Source organism: Alexandromys fortis, unplaced genomic scaffold, assembly GCF_014885135.2.
Source record: "Alexandromys fortis isolate MF-2015 unplaced genomic scaffold, M_Fortis_MF-2015_v1.1 scaffold_218, whole genome shotgun sequence".
NCBI lineage: Eukaryota > Metazoa > Chordata > Mammalia > Rodentia > Cricetidae > Alexandromys > Alexandromys fortis.
In genome coordinates, this window is record NW_026068112.1 from 962769 (window position 1) to 975207 (window position 12439).

Genomic DNA, 12439 nt, shown 5'->3' on the forward strand with positions numbered 1-12439 from the left:
GGTGCACCCATCCACTGAGACAGTGGGGCTGATCTATTGGGAGCTCACCAAGGCCAGCTGGACTGGGACTGAAAAAGCATGGGATAAAACTGGACTCTCTGAACATGGTGGACAACGAGGGCTGATGAGAAGCCAAGGACAATGGCACTGGGTTTTGATCCTACTTCATGTTCTGGCTTTGTGGGAGCCTAGCCAGTTTGGATGCTCACCTTCCTAGACCTGGATGGAGGGGGGAGGACCTTGGACTTTCCACAGGGCAGGGAACCCTGACTGCTCTTCGGACTGGAGAGGGAGGGGGAGAGGAGTGGGAGGACGGGAAGGAAAATGGGAGGCTGGGAGGAGGCGGACATTTTTTTTTCAATAAAAAAAATAAAATAAAAAATAAAAAGGATTTTCTGAAAAAAAAAAGAAAGAAAAAGAAAAGACAGAAAGGAAGAGAGAGAGGGAAAGGGGAAAGAGAAGCCACATATGGTGGTATCCATCTTTAATCCCAGTACTCAAGAGGTAGAGGCAGAAGGATCTCTGTGAGCTCCACGATAGCCAGGGCTACAAAGTGACACCTGTCCCAAAAAGAAAAAAAGGAAGAAAAAAGAAAACATGATAGCATAAGTTCTCTTAGTATACTAAATGCTGCTTTGTTGTAAGTTTCTATGACATTAAAATGCAGAACTGAAAGATTCTGGAATTTTATTTGTTACGCTAATACACAAAAGTTCTCCCTTTGTGTCTGGGTTTGGCAGTGCACGGAACTGAACAGTACGAAGTTATCGTGGGTCGGCAGACAGGGCAGAATGGATGCAGGGGTCAGAAGCAGAGTAGGGAGGTGTAGAATTGAAAGAGAACTTGGATTTCTCCAGGGTAACAAAGATTTCAACCGAGATAACAAAGATCTTCAAACTGAGGCAGAATTACGACGTGACTGTTAAGAGGAATAAGCTAAGAGTCAGTTGACAATCAGGAATTCCAGAAAGTTAAAAGGTTGCTCAGGGGCTTCCATGATAATGGAAAAGAAAACCTCAAAGAGAAAGCCGAACAGGCTGCGTTTTAAAAGGCTCCTGGCTGAACAACTTGGCTTTACCATCTTTATGTACTTCTTTACCACTTACAGATCTATTCTGTAGAGATGGGGAGAGGGGGGGAGAGAGATGGGGGGGGGGGGAGAGACCAAACAAACCAAAACAACAACAACAACAAAAAAACCACACTAATCTAACACAAATGTACTTCTTATAAAATGAGACAAATGAAGTCAAAGGATTAAAGGCTTTCCCAGAGCTTTCCTCCTCCTCCCTGCAATGCTTTCTTCACAACTGTCGTGCTGAGTCAGGTCTCTGAAGGGTAGAAGCATTAGCAGTAGTAGGCATGGGTTGAGATAGCCCCAGAATGAATTTGTGGCCCAGCTTGAAGAAGTAATATAGGGGGAAAATAGTAAAAATATTTGTATTAATAATCCAGTTACTAGTAAGGCATGCCAACTCAAAGAGCAGACCAGAAAGGTTTGGGTGTAAAGCAGTATTTCTCTATCATGGTCAGTAGCCTAAAGAGAACTAACAGAGGGAGGGGCACAGTGTTCATCCATAGCACACAAAGCTAACTCCAACCCCTAGTACTCCCTCAAAAGAAAATCTGACTGTAGAGATTATTTATCTGGACATGATGGCACATACCCGGAATCCTAGTAATTGGAAGGCAGAAGCAGGAGAACCATGAGCTTAAGGTCAGCATAGGTATACGAGACCCTGTCTTGAAAGAGGAAAGACAGGCTGATTGTAAAGTCTCTTTCCAAAACACTAAAAGGTCCCACTACATAGGTTCATATTTAGTTGCCTTGCCTGGGACATAGAAAAAAAATCTACTCCCAAATTTAAAGTACCCATTTTCTTTGTACCTGACAAATTTGAGTGTGACGTCCAGAGAAGTAATGTGTGCACATATGTACACTGCAGGAGTGTGTGTGAGCACTTGTGTGCATGGATGTGGAAAAAGGCAAATCTCAGGAGTTACTTTTTTTTATTTTTGGTTTTCCAAGACAGGGTTTTTCTGTATATCTTGGCTGTCCTGGAACTCGCTTTGTAGAACAGGCTGGCCTCGAACTCACAGAGATTTGCCTACCTCTGCCTCCTGAGTGCTGGGAATAAAGGTGTGTGTCACCACACAGGTATTAGTTCTTAAGACACCCGCCTTCCACCTTGTTTTCTAAGTCAGCATATCTCAGTGGGACTCGGGTTTGACTACTAAGCTAGCATAGCTGCCTGGTGATTTGAGGGATTTGCTTGCCACTGCTTCCCTATTGTGCTAGAATCACACACATATGCAGAGTTATAAACCCACACCCTCCTTTTTAGTGGGTTCTGAGGAGAAAACTCTGGTACTCATGCCTGCACAGCATGCTTTACAGACCAAGCAATCTCTCCATCTTTAAACAGTCATACTAAGGTAGCTAAAACTTTCCTCAGAAATGACAAGGATTCAATCAGTTCTGCTGACAGAGTAATCTAGTCTGTAAGTCTACATAGGGAAGTGCAAAGTAAGTGCTATGTCCTAAATATTGGGAATTATGGCGATTAGAGGTATTCTAATAGAGTATTTTTCTGTTAAAGCACCAATGAACATACAGTATTTATTTTTTAAAGTTTTATTTATTATGTATACGATATACATAATTGTACAATGTTTTACCTGCATGTATACCTGAATGCCAGAAAAGGGCACCAGATCTCATGCTAGCTGGTTGTGAACCATGTAGTTGCTGGGAACTGAACTCAGGACCTCTGGAAGAGCAGCCAGTGCTTGCTCTTAAACTCTGAGCCATCTCTCCAGCCCCCACTAAATTATTTCTAGATCCTTTACATTCTGTGAATTTAGTAATAGAGAAAATAAAAAATTAAAAATAATGAATACAGCAATTTCTAATCTTTGTTCTTTTTAGTTTGTTTTTAAGTTTTTCAAGACAGAGTTACTCTGTCTGTCTTAGAACTCACTCTGTAGACCAGGCTGGTCTCAAACTCATAGAGATCCACCTGCCTCTGCTTCGCCACACCTGGGATTAAAAGAGTCTGCCACCACTGCCCGGCTTAACAACTTTCTGAAGGGGTAGCCGAAGTTCCTGTTACACCCAAACTTGTTAAAAATTGTGTCCTTTTTTTTTTTTGCCACAGATAGGAGAAAATACAGAAAGGGGAAGAAATGATGGGTGAGTCAAAGGTAAGAAGAACAGCATCATCTGCTTCATGCTAACACACATTTCCTACCTGGCCAGTCTCTCCTTATCCGCAGAGCTCTGCTCATCATCCGACCTAAAAACAGAATTGGTGAACTAAGCGAAAATTAAAATAAAAACGAAGAAAGGAGAGAAAGGGTGAATGAAAGGAGGAGAAAAATGAGATGCAAATGGGAAAAAAGAAATCAAATGGATACAGAGAAAAGGAAGGAAAAGGAGATACAAGCAGGAACCTTGCTTATAATCTACAGAACCATTTTTTTAAAAGTAACTTATAAGACAAAAGGCAAGGCCAATCAGGAACTAACATGATCGCAACTCAGAAAAACATTTTGCCAGCCCATCTCTCTAGAGACCAAAGACAGAGTTTGAAGAGGAGCCAGTCAGGGAGCTCAGGATGATCATCCTTGTAAGCTGCTGCCAACCTGGGAAGAAAGTCATACTCACATAATATTCTACAGTGACTAAATCAAGCAGCTTCAAACAACTGACCAGAAATATAACTCCCTAACATAAACATACACACACACAAAATGATGACCAGATTTGTTTTTCCCAGTGTAATGTTTAGTGAATGTGTGCGTGCATATGCACGTCAAGAGTATACATAGATGTTAGAGGGCAATTTGTGGGTCTGTTCTCTCCTTTCATCATGAGATTTGGGGGTTAGAACTTGGGTCCTCAGGCTTGGTGGTATGAGTTATATGCTGAGCCATCTAGCTGAACGATGACCAGATGTTACTCATAAATTTATATCCTTAAACCGAAAGCATATCTTCTTGCATCATCTTCTCTATCACTGACATACTCCTAAGCTAATCGATTCTGGTTTGGTCACCTTAGCACTTTTTCTGTAGTTTAATCAATATCAATTCCTTCTCCCCTGGAGAAGGACAGAAGTTATCACTAAATTCTTCCAGAAAACCAAGATACTGTTAAGACTGGGTGGCAGGTGGCAGAGAGTAGGTGTGGTGGTACATGTCTTTAATTTCAGCACTCGAGGATCTCAAGGCCAGCCTGGTCTACATAGTGAGTTCCAGAATAACCAGGGCTATGTACAAAAATCATCTCAAAATCCTCACCCCCAAAAAAGAGGTGTTGGGTAGCAACTGAAAAAACAAGGTATTAGCTAATTTACTCAATCAGTACTTACTTTAAGAGAGATAAGCCTCAAATAAATTTTCTAAGTAAAATATATTAACAGCTCAAAAAAGTTTAGCTATTAAAAATGACAACAATGGGGCTGGAGAGACAGCCAGTAGTTAAGAGCACTGGCTGCTCCTGCTGGGTTCAATTCCCAGCAAACACAAGGCAGTTCATAACAGTCTCTCGCTCCAGTTCTAGAAGATTTGATGCTATCTTCTGTCCTCTATGGACACCAGGCATGCACAGGCTGGCTGCAAAGACATGCATGCAGGCAAGAGATATACAGATAAAATAAGTGAATTTAAAGAAAAAAATTAAGATGACAAGGAGTATGTATCTCAATGTTAGAACACATATGAACATGAGAGCTGAGCAACAGGCCAGAGATTATCTCATATAAACAAAGACAATAAAACCAGTCATGCAAATAAAATAAGTTAAGACTGTTAGGATTGACACAGCAGGAGGCAGGGGCCTTATAGTCTCAGCTACTAGGGATAATGAAACAGGAGAACTGCTTGTGCCTAGGAATTTGCAAAAGAGCAAAACTTGACTTTAATATTAATAACAATGAGCTTTATTATTATTATTATTATGTTTTAAGAATATATGGAAAAATTCTAATAAAATAGAAACGTAAAATCCTTGGAACCTTGGCACTGGGAAGGCAGAGATAGGAGGATCCCAGGAGCTTACTAACAGCAGCAGCCTAGCCAATTTGGTGCATCCCAAGACAGAGAAATGAGACCCTGTCTGAGGGCAGGGGGGCAGATGGAGAGAAAGGTGGTGGCTCCTGATGAAGGAACCTAAAGTTGTCCCTCTGGACTCTGTATGCACATATACTTACTCAAAAAATGGTCAGTAGAAAAAGAAGAGCTGACTTTAATGCCAGTACTTGGAAAACAGAGGCAAAATAATGCCTAGAGGTTCCAGAAAAGTCAAGGATGGTGAAATCTTAGCTCAAAAAAAGAGACTAGAGATATTGCTCAGCGATCAAGAGCACACACTGTTCTGGAAGAGGATTTGGGTTTGGTTCCTAGCATCTATGTTGAACAGCTCACAACTGCCTATAACTCAAACTCTGGGGAACCCTATGGCTTCCAAGGGCACACGCCCTCATATGCACAACATGAAGACAGGCACAAACATATGCACAATCAACTAATGTTTAAAGACAGAATATCAATAGGCCATGCTTTAAAATGATTTAGAAGGGCCTCCTTAGCCTGATGGTGGTGGCACATGCCTTTAATCCCAGCACTCAGAAGGCAGAAGTAGGCGGATCTCTGAGTTCTGAGTTTGAGACCAGCCTCATCTACAGAGAGAATTCCAGGGCTACACAGAGAAACCCTGTCTTGAAAAACCAACTTAAAAAAGAAAGAAATGAAATTTTAAAAATATTTATTTATTATGTATACAATATTCTGTCTGTGTGTATGCCTGCAGGCCAGAAGAGGGCACCAGACCTCATTACAGATGGTTGTGAGCCACCATGGGGTTGCTGGGAACTGAACTCAGGACCTCTGAAAGAGCAGGCAATGCTCTTAACCTCTGAGCCATCTCTCCAGTCCCAAAAGAAATGAATTTTTGTTTTAAAAATCCTGTTAGTAGCCATATCTTGTCTACTCCAGTATTTCTGAACAGAACAGGAATAGGTAGATTAAAATACTCCAGGTTGTGTTTTTATGGATTTCTAGACTTTTCAATCAATCAAGAGATTGTGAACCTATACTACATGCCTTAATGATCTGGAACTTGCTCTTTAGTCCAGGATAGCCTTAAATACATAAAGATCCACCTGTGTGCTGGTATTAAAGCCATGTGCTACCACTGCCTGGCTGCTAAATAACCTTTTTTTAAAAAAAAGTATCTATTTTTATTTTTCTGTATGTTTTGCTTGCTATGTATGCATGTGCACCACAAGCATTCAAGTCCCAGAAAAGGGCCTGGGCATGCAAGTCCAGAGAAGGGTATTGGATCCCCTGGAATTGGACTCATAGATGGTTGTGAACCACCATGTGAGTGCTGGGAATCGAATCCCTGTCATCTGCAGGAGCAGCCAGTGCTCTTAACTGTTGAGCCATCTCTCCAAATCCTAACACAGACTTCTGATAGTTTGCCTCTGCCTCTAGAGCACAGAGATTACAAGTGTCCAACCACATCCAGTTTTTTTTTTGTTTTTGTTTTTGTTTTTGTTTTTGTTTTTTTGAGTCAGGCTTTCTATGTATAACAGCTCTAGCTGTCCTGGAACTAGTTCTGTAGACCAGGCTGGCCTTGAAATCTGATATCCACCTGCCTCTGCCTCCTGGGTACTGGGATTAAAGGCGTGTGTGTCACCAGTTTTATGGCTTGACTTTTTAATAGAATCTAGATCATTACCACAAAAATCAATAACTAACTTTTCACTTTGGAAACCATTTGTATCCTTAAGATTTCATTTATTTCAAGACATTTTTAATAAACTCTTTACCTAGTGCCGAGGCCACTTCTCTGTGCCCAAGGACTCATGATTTCATAGCTGTCCTAATAGTTCAGCAGCTTCTGTCTACCTCCCTCCTTCTTTCTGCCTACCTACCTGTTTTCTTCAACCAGCCCTATACACTGTCAACACTGTTTCTAAGAGTTTTAAATAATCTGCTTTATGCTTCTCGGTTCTCTAGATCAGTAGCCTCAAAGTGGACCCCAGACAGGCAGGGTCAACAATGAATAAATACTATTAATAAGTACTCACAGAAGTGCTGGCAGGGTGGCTCAGTGGGTTAAAGGCAAGAATCCACCCCCAGAAGTTGTGCTCTAAGTTCCAGGTGTAGAATGCAGCTCTTTCTCTCTTTCTCTGTCAATTAATCAATCAATGAATGTAATAAAATCTTAAATCAATATTCACTGGGCTAGAGAAACAGTTCAGTGGTGAAGTGTGCTTGCTGCTCTTCCAGCCTCTCTTGACATCCAACACTCACATGTGTATTCCCATACACAGACACATATAAGCATAATTAAAAATAAATCATTTTTTAAAGTACTCAAATAAATATAACATTTAAAAATAAAATTACGTATCCCAGTGGTTACAACTGGGATGTATGTGGTGCATGGGAAGGTAGAAGGACAGCCTCTGGTGTTGGTCTATGCCTGGTCTGAGATAGGATGACTCTATTGTTCACTCTGCACACATCAAGTTAGCTGATTCATGGGCTTCTGGCTATTCTCCCGTCTTGTTCTGTCTTTCCAAAGGATGCACTAGGATTATTGAATCTTGGGCTATTGTATCAAGATTTTATGTGAGTTCTGGGGATAAGTACTTTAGACCCTGAGCCATCTCCTCATCCAAAAATTTAGTATTTTCTAAATTTTTATTTATTATCATTATGTGCATCTATATGATGTATATGTGAATAAGTACAGGCACCTGAGTGACACAGTGTGTGTGGAAGGGGGTAACTTTCAGAAATAAGTCCTTCCTTTCACAGTTGGACTTAGGGATCGAGCTTAAAGTATTTATTTATTAATTTTCAGTGATTAGTAGAAGACCTATTTATGCAAGAATAAAAGTCATCTTTGTCAAACTTAATATGAGAAGTTAAATGTTTGTCCAATTTTCCTTCCTGGCTAAGTCTTTCCTTTCTGTCCCTGTTTTGAAACATAATATCAGAAGCTGAGGGGCCCAAATCCTCAAAGTTAGTTCCTAGGAGTGTTATAAAATTATGATGACATTTGCTGAGCTTGCTTAGGTCCAGTGAGTCAAGATAAGATTTTTGATGTGTATTTGGCATTTGGAGTCATTGTTCCTGTTTAGGACGGGGTGCTTCGTGCTTGACCTGTACCTTTCTGATCTCCTGGGACATGTCACACTGCTGGGTCAAGGGTATTGGGGAGAGTGGCCAGGGGCACAGGCTTATACTTGGAACCTGACATCGTGGCTCCCCAAGTATTTACTTATGTGTATATGTGCGCATCTGCATGTTTGTATGATCATGTGCATTTGTAAGTCCCCAGAAGCCAAGAGGATGTCATGTTCCCTGGAGCTAGAGTTACAGGTGGTTAAGAGCCACCATGTTCATGCTGAAAACAATTCAGGTCCTCTGCAAATGCAGCAGGCATTCTCACCCACAGAGCCATGTCTCCAGCCCCATAACCTCCTTCTGAAGAGTAACTCATAGCAAGAATTTTTTAAAAGTAAAACCAGTATCTGGGTTGAGAAATATTACTCTTTAATAAAAAGTAAAATAAGTATATTTCATAATCTTCTAACACTTATTTAAACCATTTTAAGTTTATTATTTAGAAAAAATCATTTAAATGAGTAAAAATCATTGTCTTTAAAAATTCTTCCATTATCTGTACCAATTAATAATAAGTATATCCAGCCATGCAGTGGTGATGCACACTTTTAATCCCAGCACTTGGGAGGCAGAGGCAGGATGGATCTCTGAGCTCAAGGCCGGCCTGATCTATAGAGTGAGTTCTAAGACAGCAGAGCTACACAGAGAAACACTGTCTCAAAAATAAACAAACCAACCAACACAAGAAGTTCATAATTTGTGTTCCCATAGATACAGTAAACATAATATTGTAACTTGTATACATGAGAAAAGCACTATGTAAAAATACATCACTAGTTTCAAGTCAGGTAATTTGAACACACATAAATTATAGGCTGCTTCAAACTATTCAGAAAAGGAAAGACACTAAACAGAGAAATCCACTCTCACCTAGATAAAGTTTAAATCCAATATTTAGATGGCTTGATCCCATAACCAGGACAAAAATTCTAGTACATTACCTGGCAAAACGCTCTTTGTCATTACACATCTGTTCATCGTCACATCTGAAAAGAGAGGGGGCAGGGAAAAGATTAATTCAAACAATTGCACTTACCGATTCTACTCTGAAATAAAAACTAGAAAAAAGTAAAAATGTTCAACGGGGAAAGGGCCAATAAACAAGCATCACAAAGCAACAGATACCAGCAGCAATTGACAGAATTTTAAGCCCAACGATTATGACCTGCAATGGTTCTCAGTTATCAGACACACAAAAAGATGATGTGACAAGAATATGAGATGTCTCACAACTGCCCTGAAGTAGGGAATATATGTGGGTTTGTTGTTTATTTGTTTGTTTCTGATAGTCTGCTGTTGTTGCTGTTTTGTCTTGTTTGAGATGGGGTCTCAGGTATCCAGTCCTGGCTAGCCTGGTACTCACTGTGAACTTACAGAGACCCTGTTGCCTCTGTCTTCCAAATCCTGGGATGACAAGTGTGAAGTACTAGGTGTGTTTTTTTTTTTTTTTTTTTTTTTTTTTTTAAATGTGGCTTTAACTGTTCTCTTTGGAGGGATCCCTTGCTCAGTCTGGATACAGGGGGGAGGGTCTTGGTCCTGTATCAAAGTGATGTACCAGACTTTGTTGACAGTGTTGTAATTAACATTATTTCTGTGTTATGATTTGGGTCTGGGCGGCTGGGAAATGAACAAGCAATCTCCACCTACAAAATGGTGCCCAATGTGGGGAAACTACATCCACATAAAACCTGAGAGAGCTTGGGAAGGAATTCTAGACACAAAAGAACAGAGGTAAGTGCAGCTTCTTGGGAGTCACAGCCCCCCATCCCCCAAATGGGCTCTGTTTGCTGACAGTGGCCTTTAAGAAAGGTCTTCCTGACTCAGCATTGGCAGCAAAGGTTGTGCAGCTCTTTTTAGGGGAGGGCTTCCTGGTTGGCTCTGGCACGAAAGGCTCTGGCTCTTTCAGGAGGTCCAGCTACAGAACATTTGAATGGGGTTTGTGAGTAGAGTGCTACAGGTTGATGGTGAAGTGGACCTACTGTGTCCCCGGAGCTGGGGTAGAGAGCATGGCTCACAGGCCATGCTGGGCTAGGCAGAGCCAAAAGGCAAAGCAGTCTTAGTCCTAGCCACTTCCACTTAGCATTTAAAAAAAAAAAAAAAAAAGTGTTCCTGGTCAGAAAATAATTACCGATATGCAATAAGGACAGATTCAGATGTAAGAGCTAGTTAGTAATAAGGGAATATGGATTAACTTAAAATGTAAGAGCTAGTTAATAGTAAGCCCCAGCTATTGGCCGAGCATTTATACTTTATATTAAACCTCTGAGTGATTATTTGAGAGCAGCTGTGGGATGGAAAAACTCCATCTACAAGACAGGATCACCTGCCAAAACTAAAACAAATGCCTAATCTATCCAAGTCCACAGTTCTAGGAAGGCCTCTAAATGGATTACCTTGCCTTTCAGCTTCTGTAGTCCTGTTTCTGGCTAACTGTTCTTGTTAATTTAAGTATGCCAACCCAAAACAAGGTTTTTGTGTTAAAAATCTCACCCTGAGAAAGGCTCAATGATACACTTGGATTACAAACACTCAGTGTAGCTGTTAGTCCGCAAACAAAGACTTTCTATTGGACTAAATCCATGTCTTAGCAATCTTCTCTGGTGAATACCCCACAATACCAATACGTGGCTCACAATCATCTGTAACTTTAGTTACAGAAGGATCTAATGCCTTCTTCTGGGCTCTGCCAGCACCATATGCATGTGGTGCCCCAACAATACTTGCAGGTAAAATATTCATTCAGACACCTAAATGGTGTGGGAGAATTGTCTGTATTCTGTCAATCATGTGAGAATTCTGGGAAGGGGGAACCTGATTCCTCCCACTCCTGCCCAGATCACCGAAGAAGCAACATATGAGCTGCCCTGCTGAGAAAGTTACCAAGCCACGTGGCTAACATAGATCAGAATAATGGGTTAATATAAGCTACAAGAGCTAATAAGTAGCCTGACCTAATGGGCCAATCAGCCTTATAACTTATAGAGATCTCTGTGTGATTTTCTTTGGGGCTTGCTGGCTGTGGGGTACCGGGCAGGACAGAAAACCCCAACAAACAGGCCCCTCATGTTACAAGCAGCCCGGCCCAATTATGTTACATCTAAAAATACAAAAATCTAGAAAGAACAATAAAGAAGTCTGTCTACTGCCAGAAAGTGAAATTTTTTCCCTTCTTCACATTTATTAAGAGCCACTAAGTGTCAAGAACTATTTTCAATTGCTGTGTTGATTGGGTTTTGTCACACAAACTTAGATATATCTGAGAAAGGGAATCTCAAATGAGACAATGCCTCCATCAAATGGCCTGTGAGCAAGCCTGTAGGGTATTTTTCTTAGTAATTGATGAGAGCCCATCAATTGGCAGTTGACAGTGCCTCCTCTGGGTAGGCAGTCCTGGAAGCATCTGATGGGGAGGCAAAGGGACGCTGGCACAAAGAGTTGAGATCTCACATCTTGTTCCACAAACAAGAGGCAGAGAGAGTACACTAGGGATGGTCTAGTCTTTCGAAACGAAACCTTAGAGAATGCCCCATTGACACACACCTCATCTAACAAAGTCACACCCAACACTTCCCAAACAGGTCCACCAACTGGGGACCCATGTATTCAAACATACAAGCCTATGGGGAACTTTCTCATTCAAATCACCATACACTCTTAGGCTCCAAATTTGAGGCTGGCCTGGATCCTGCCACCTGATCCCAACACACATATACAGACATATATACAAAAAATTTCCAATTCCTGTTACCTAAAAGAGGAGTCAACAGGTACTGGAGTGTGACAAAGTAGACCATTATCAAATTATACTTTCCAGTTTGTAGCCCTCTCCAACAGTGATGTAGGGCATGCATATACAAGCTGCTCTGGCCGGGCGGTGGTGGCGCTTACCTTTAATCCCAGCACTCGGGAGGCAGAGGCAGGCGGATCTCTGTGAGTTCAAGGCCAACCTGGTCTACAAGAGCTAGCTCCAGGACAGGCTCCAAAGCTACAGAGAAACCCTGTTTTGAAAACACAAAACAAGCTGCTCTGGCTAACATTAGTACAAGTCACAGAAGCAGAGGTTTATTAAGCACACGAAGACTTGCCCTTAGTATTACAGTCATCACCACACACTGCCCTGTTTCAAGATGAGGAAATGCGGGTGGGAAGAGGTAGGAACAGGAAGTTGTGGGAAGAATGGAGAAAGAGAGACAGGTGCAACTATGCTGGTTGAGTATAACTTTCAACAGGCCAG

General features: G+C 41.3%; 1 protein-coding gene across 6 annotated transcripts in view; it reads right to left on the reverse strand.

Moving 5' to 3' along the window:
- Arnt (aryl hydrocarbon receptor nuclear translocator) overlaps nt 1–12439 on the reverse strand; it is a 69826-nt gene that overhangs the window by 32285 nt on the left and 25102 nt on the right. For 5 of the 6 annotated variants that reach the window (XM_050124584.1, XM_050124589.1, XM_050124583.1 and 2 more), the window contains 2 exons: nt 9147–9191; nt 3252–3296 (listed from right to left, as the gene is read on the reverse strand). In XM_050124584.1, the coding sequence (XP_049980541.1) occupies nt 3252–3296; nt 9147–9191 (90 nt within the window). The remainder of the gene's footprint in view (nt 1–3251; nt 3297–9146; nt 9192–12439) is intronic. The other variant, XM_050124588.1, reaches the window with a different exon arrangement.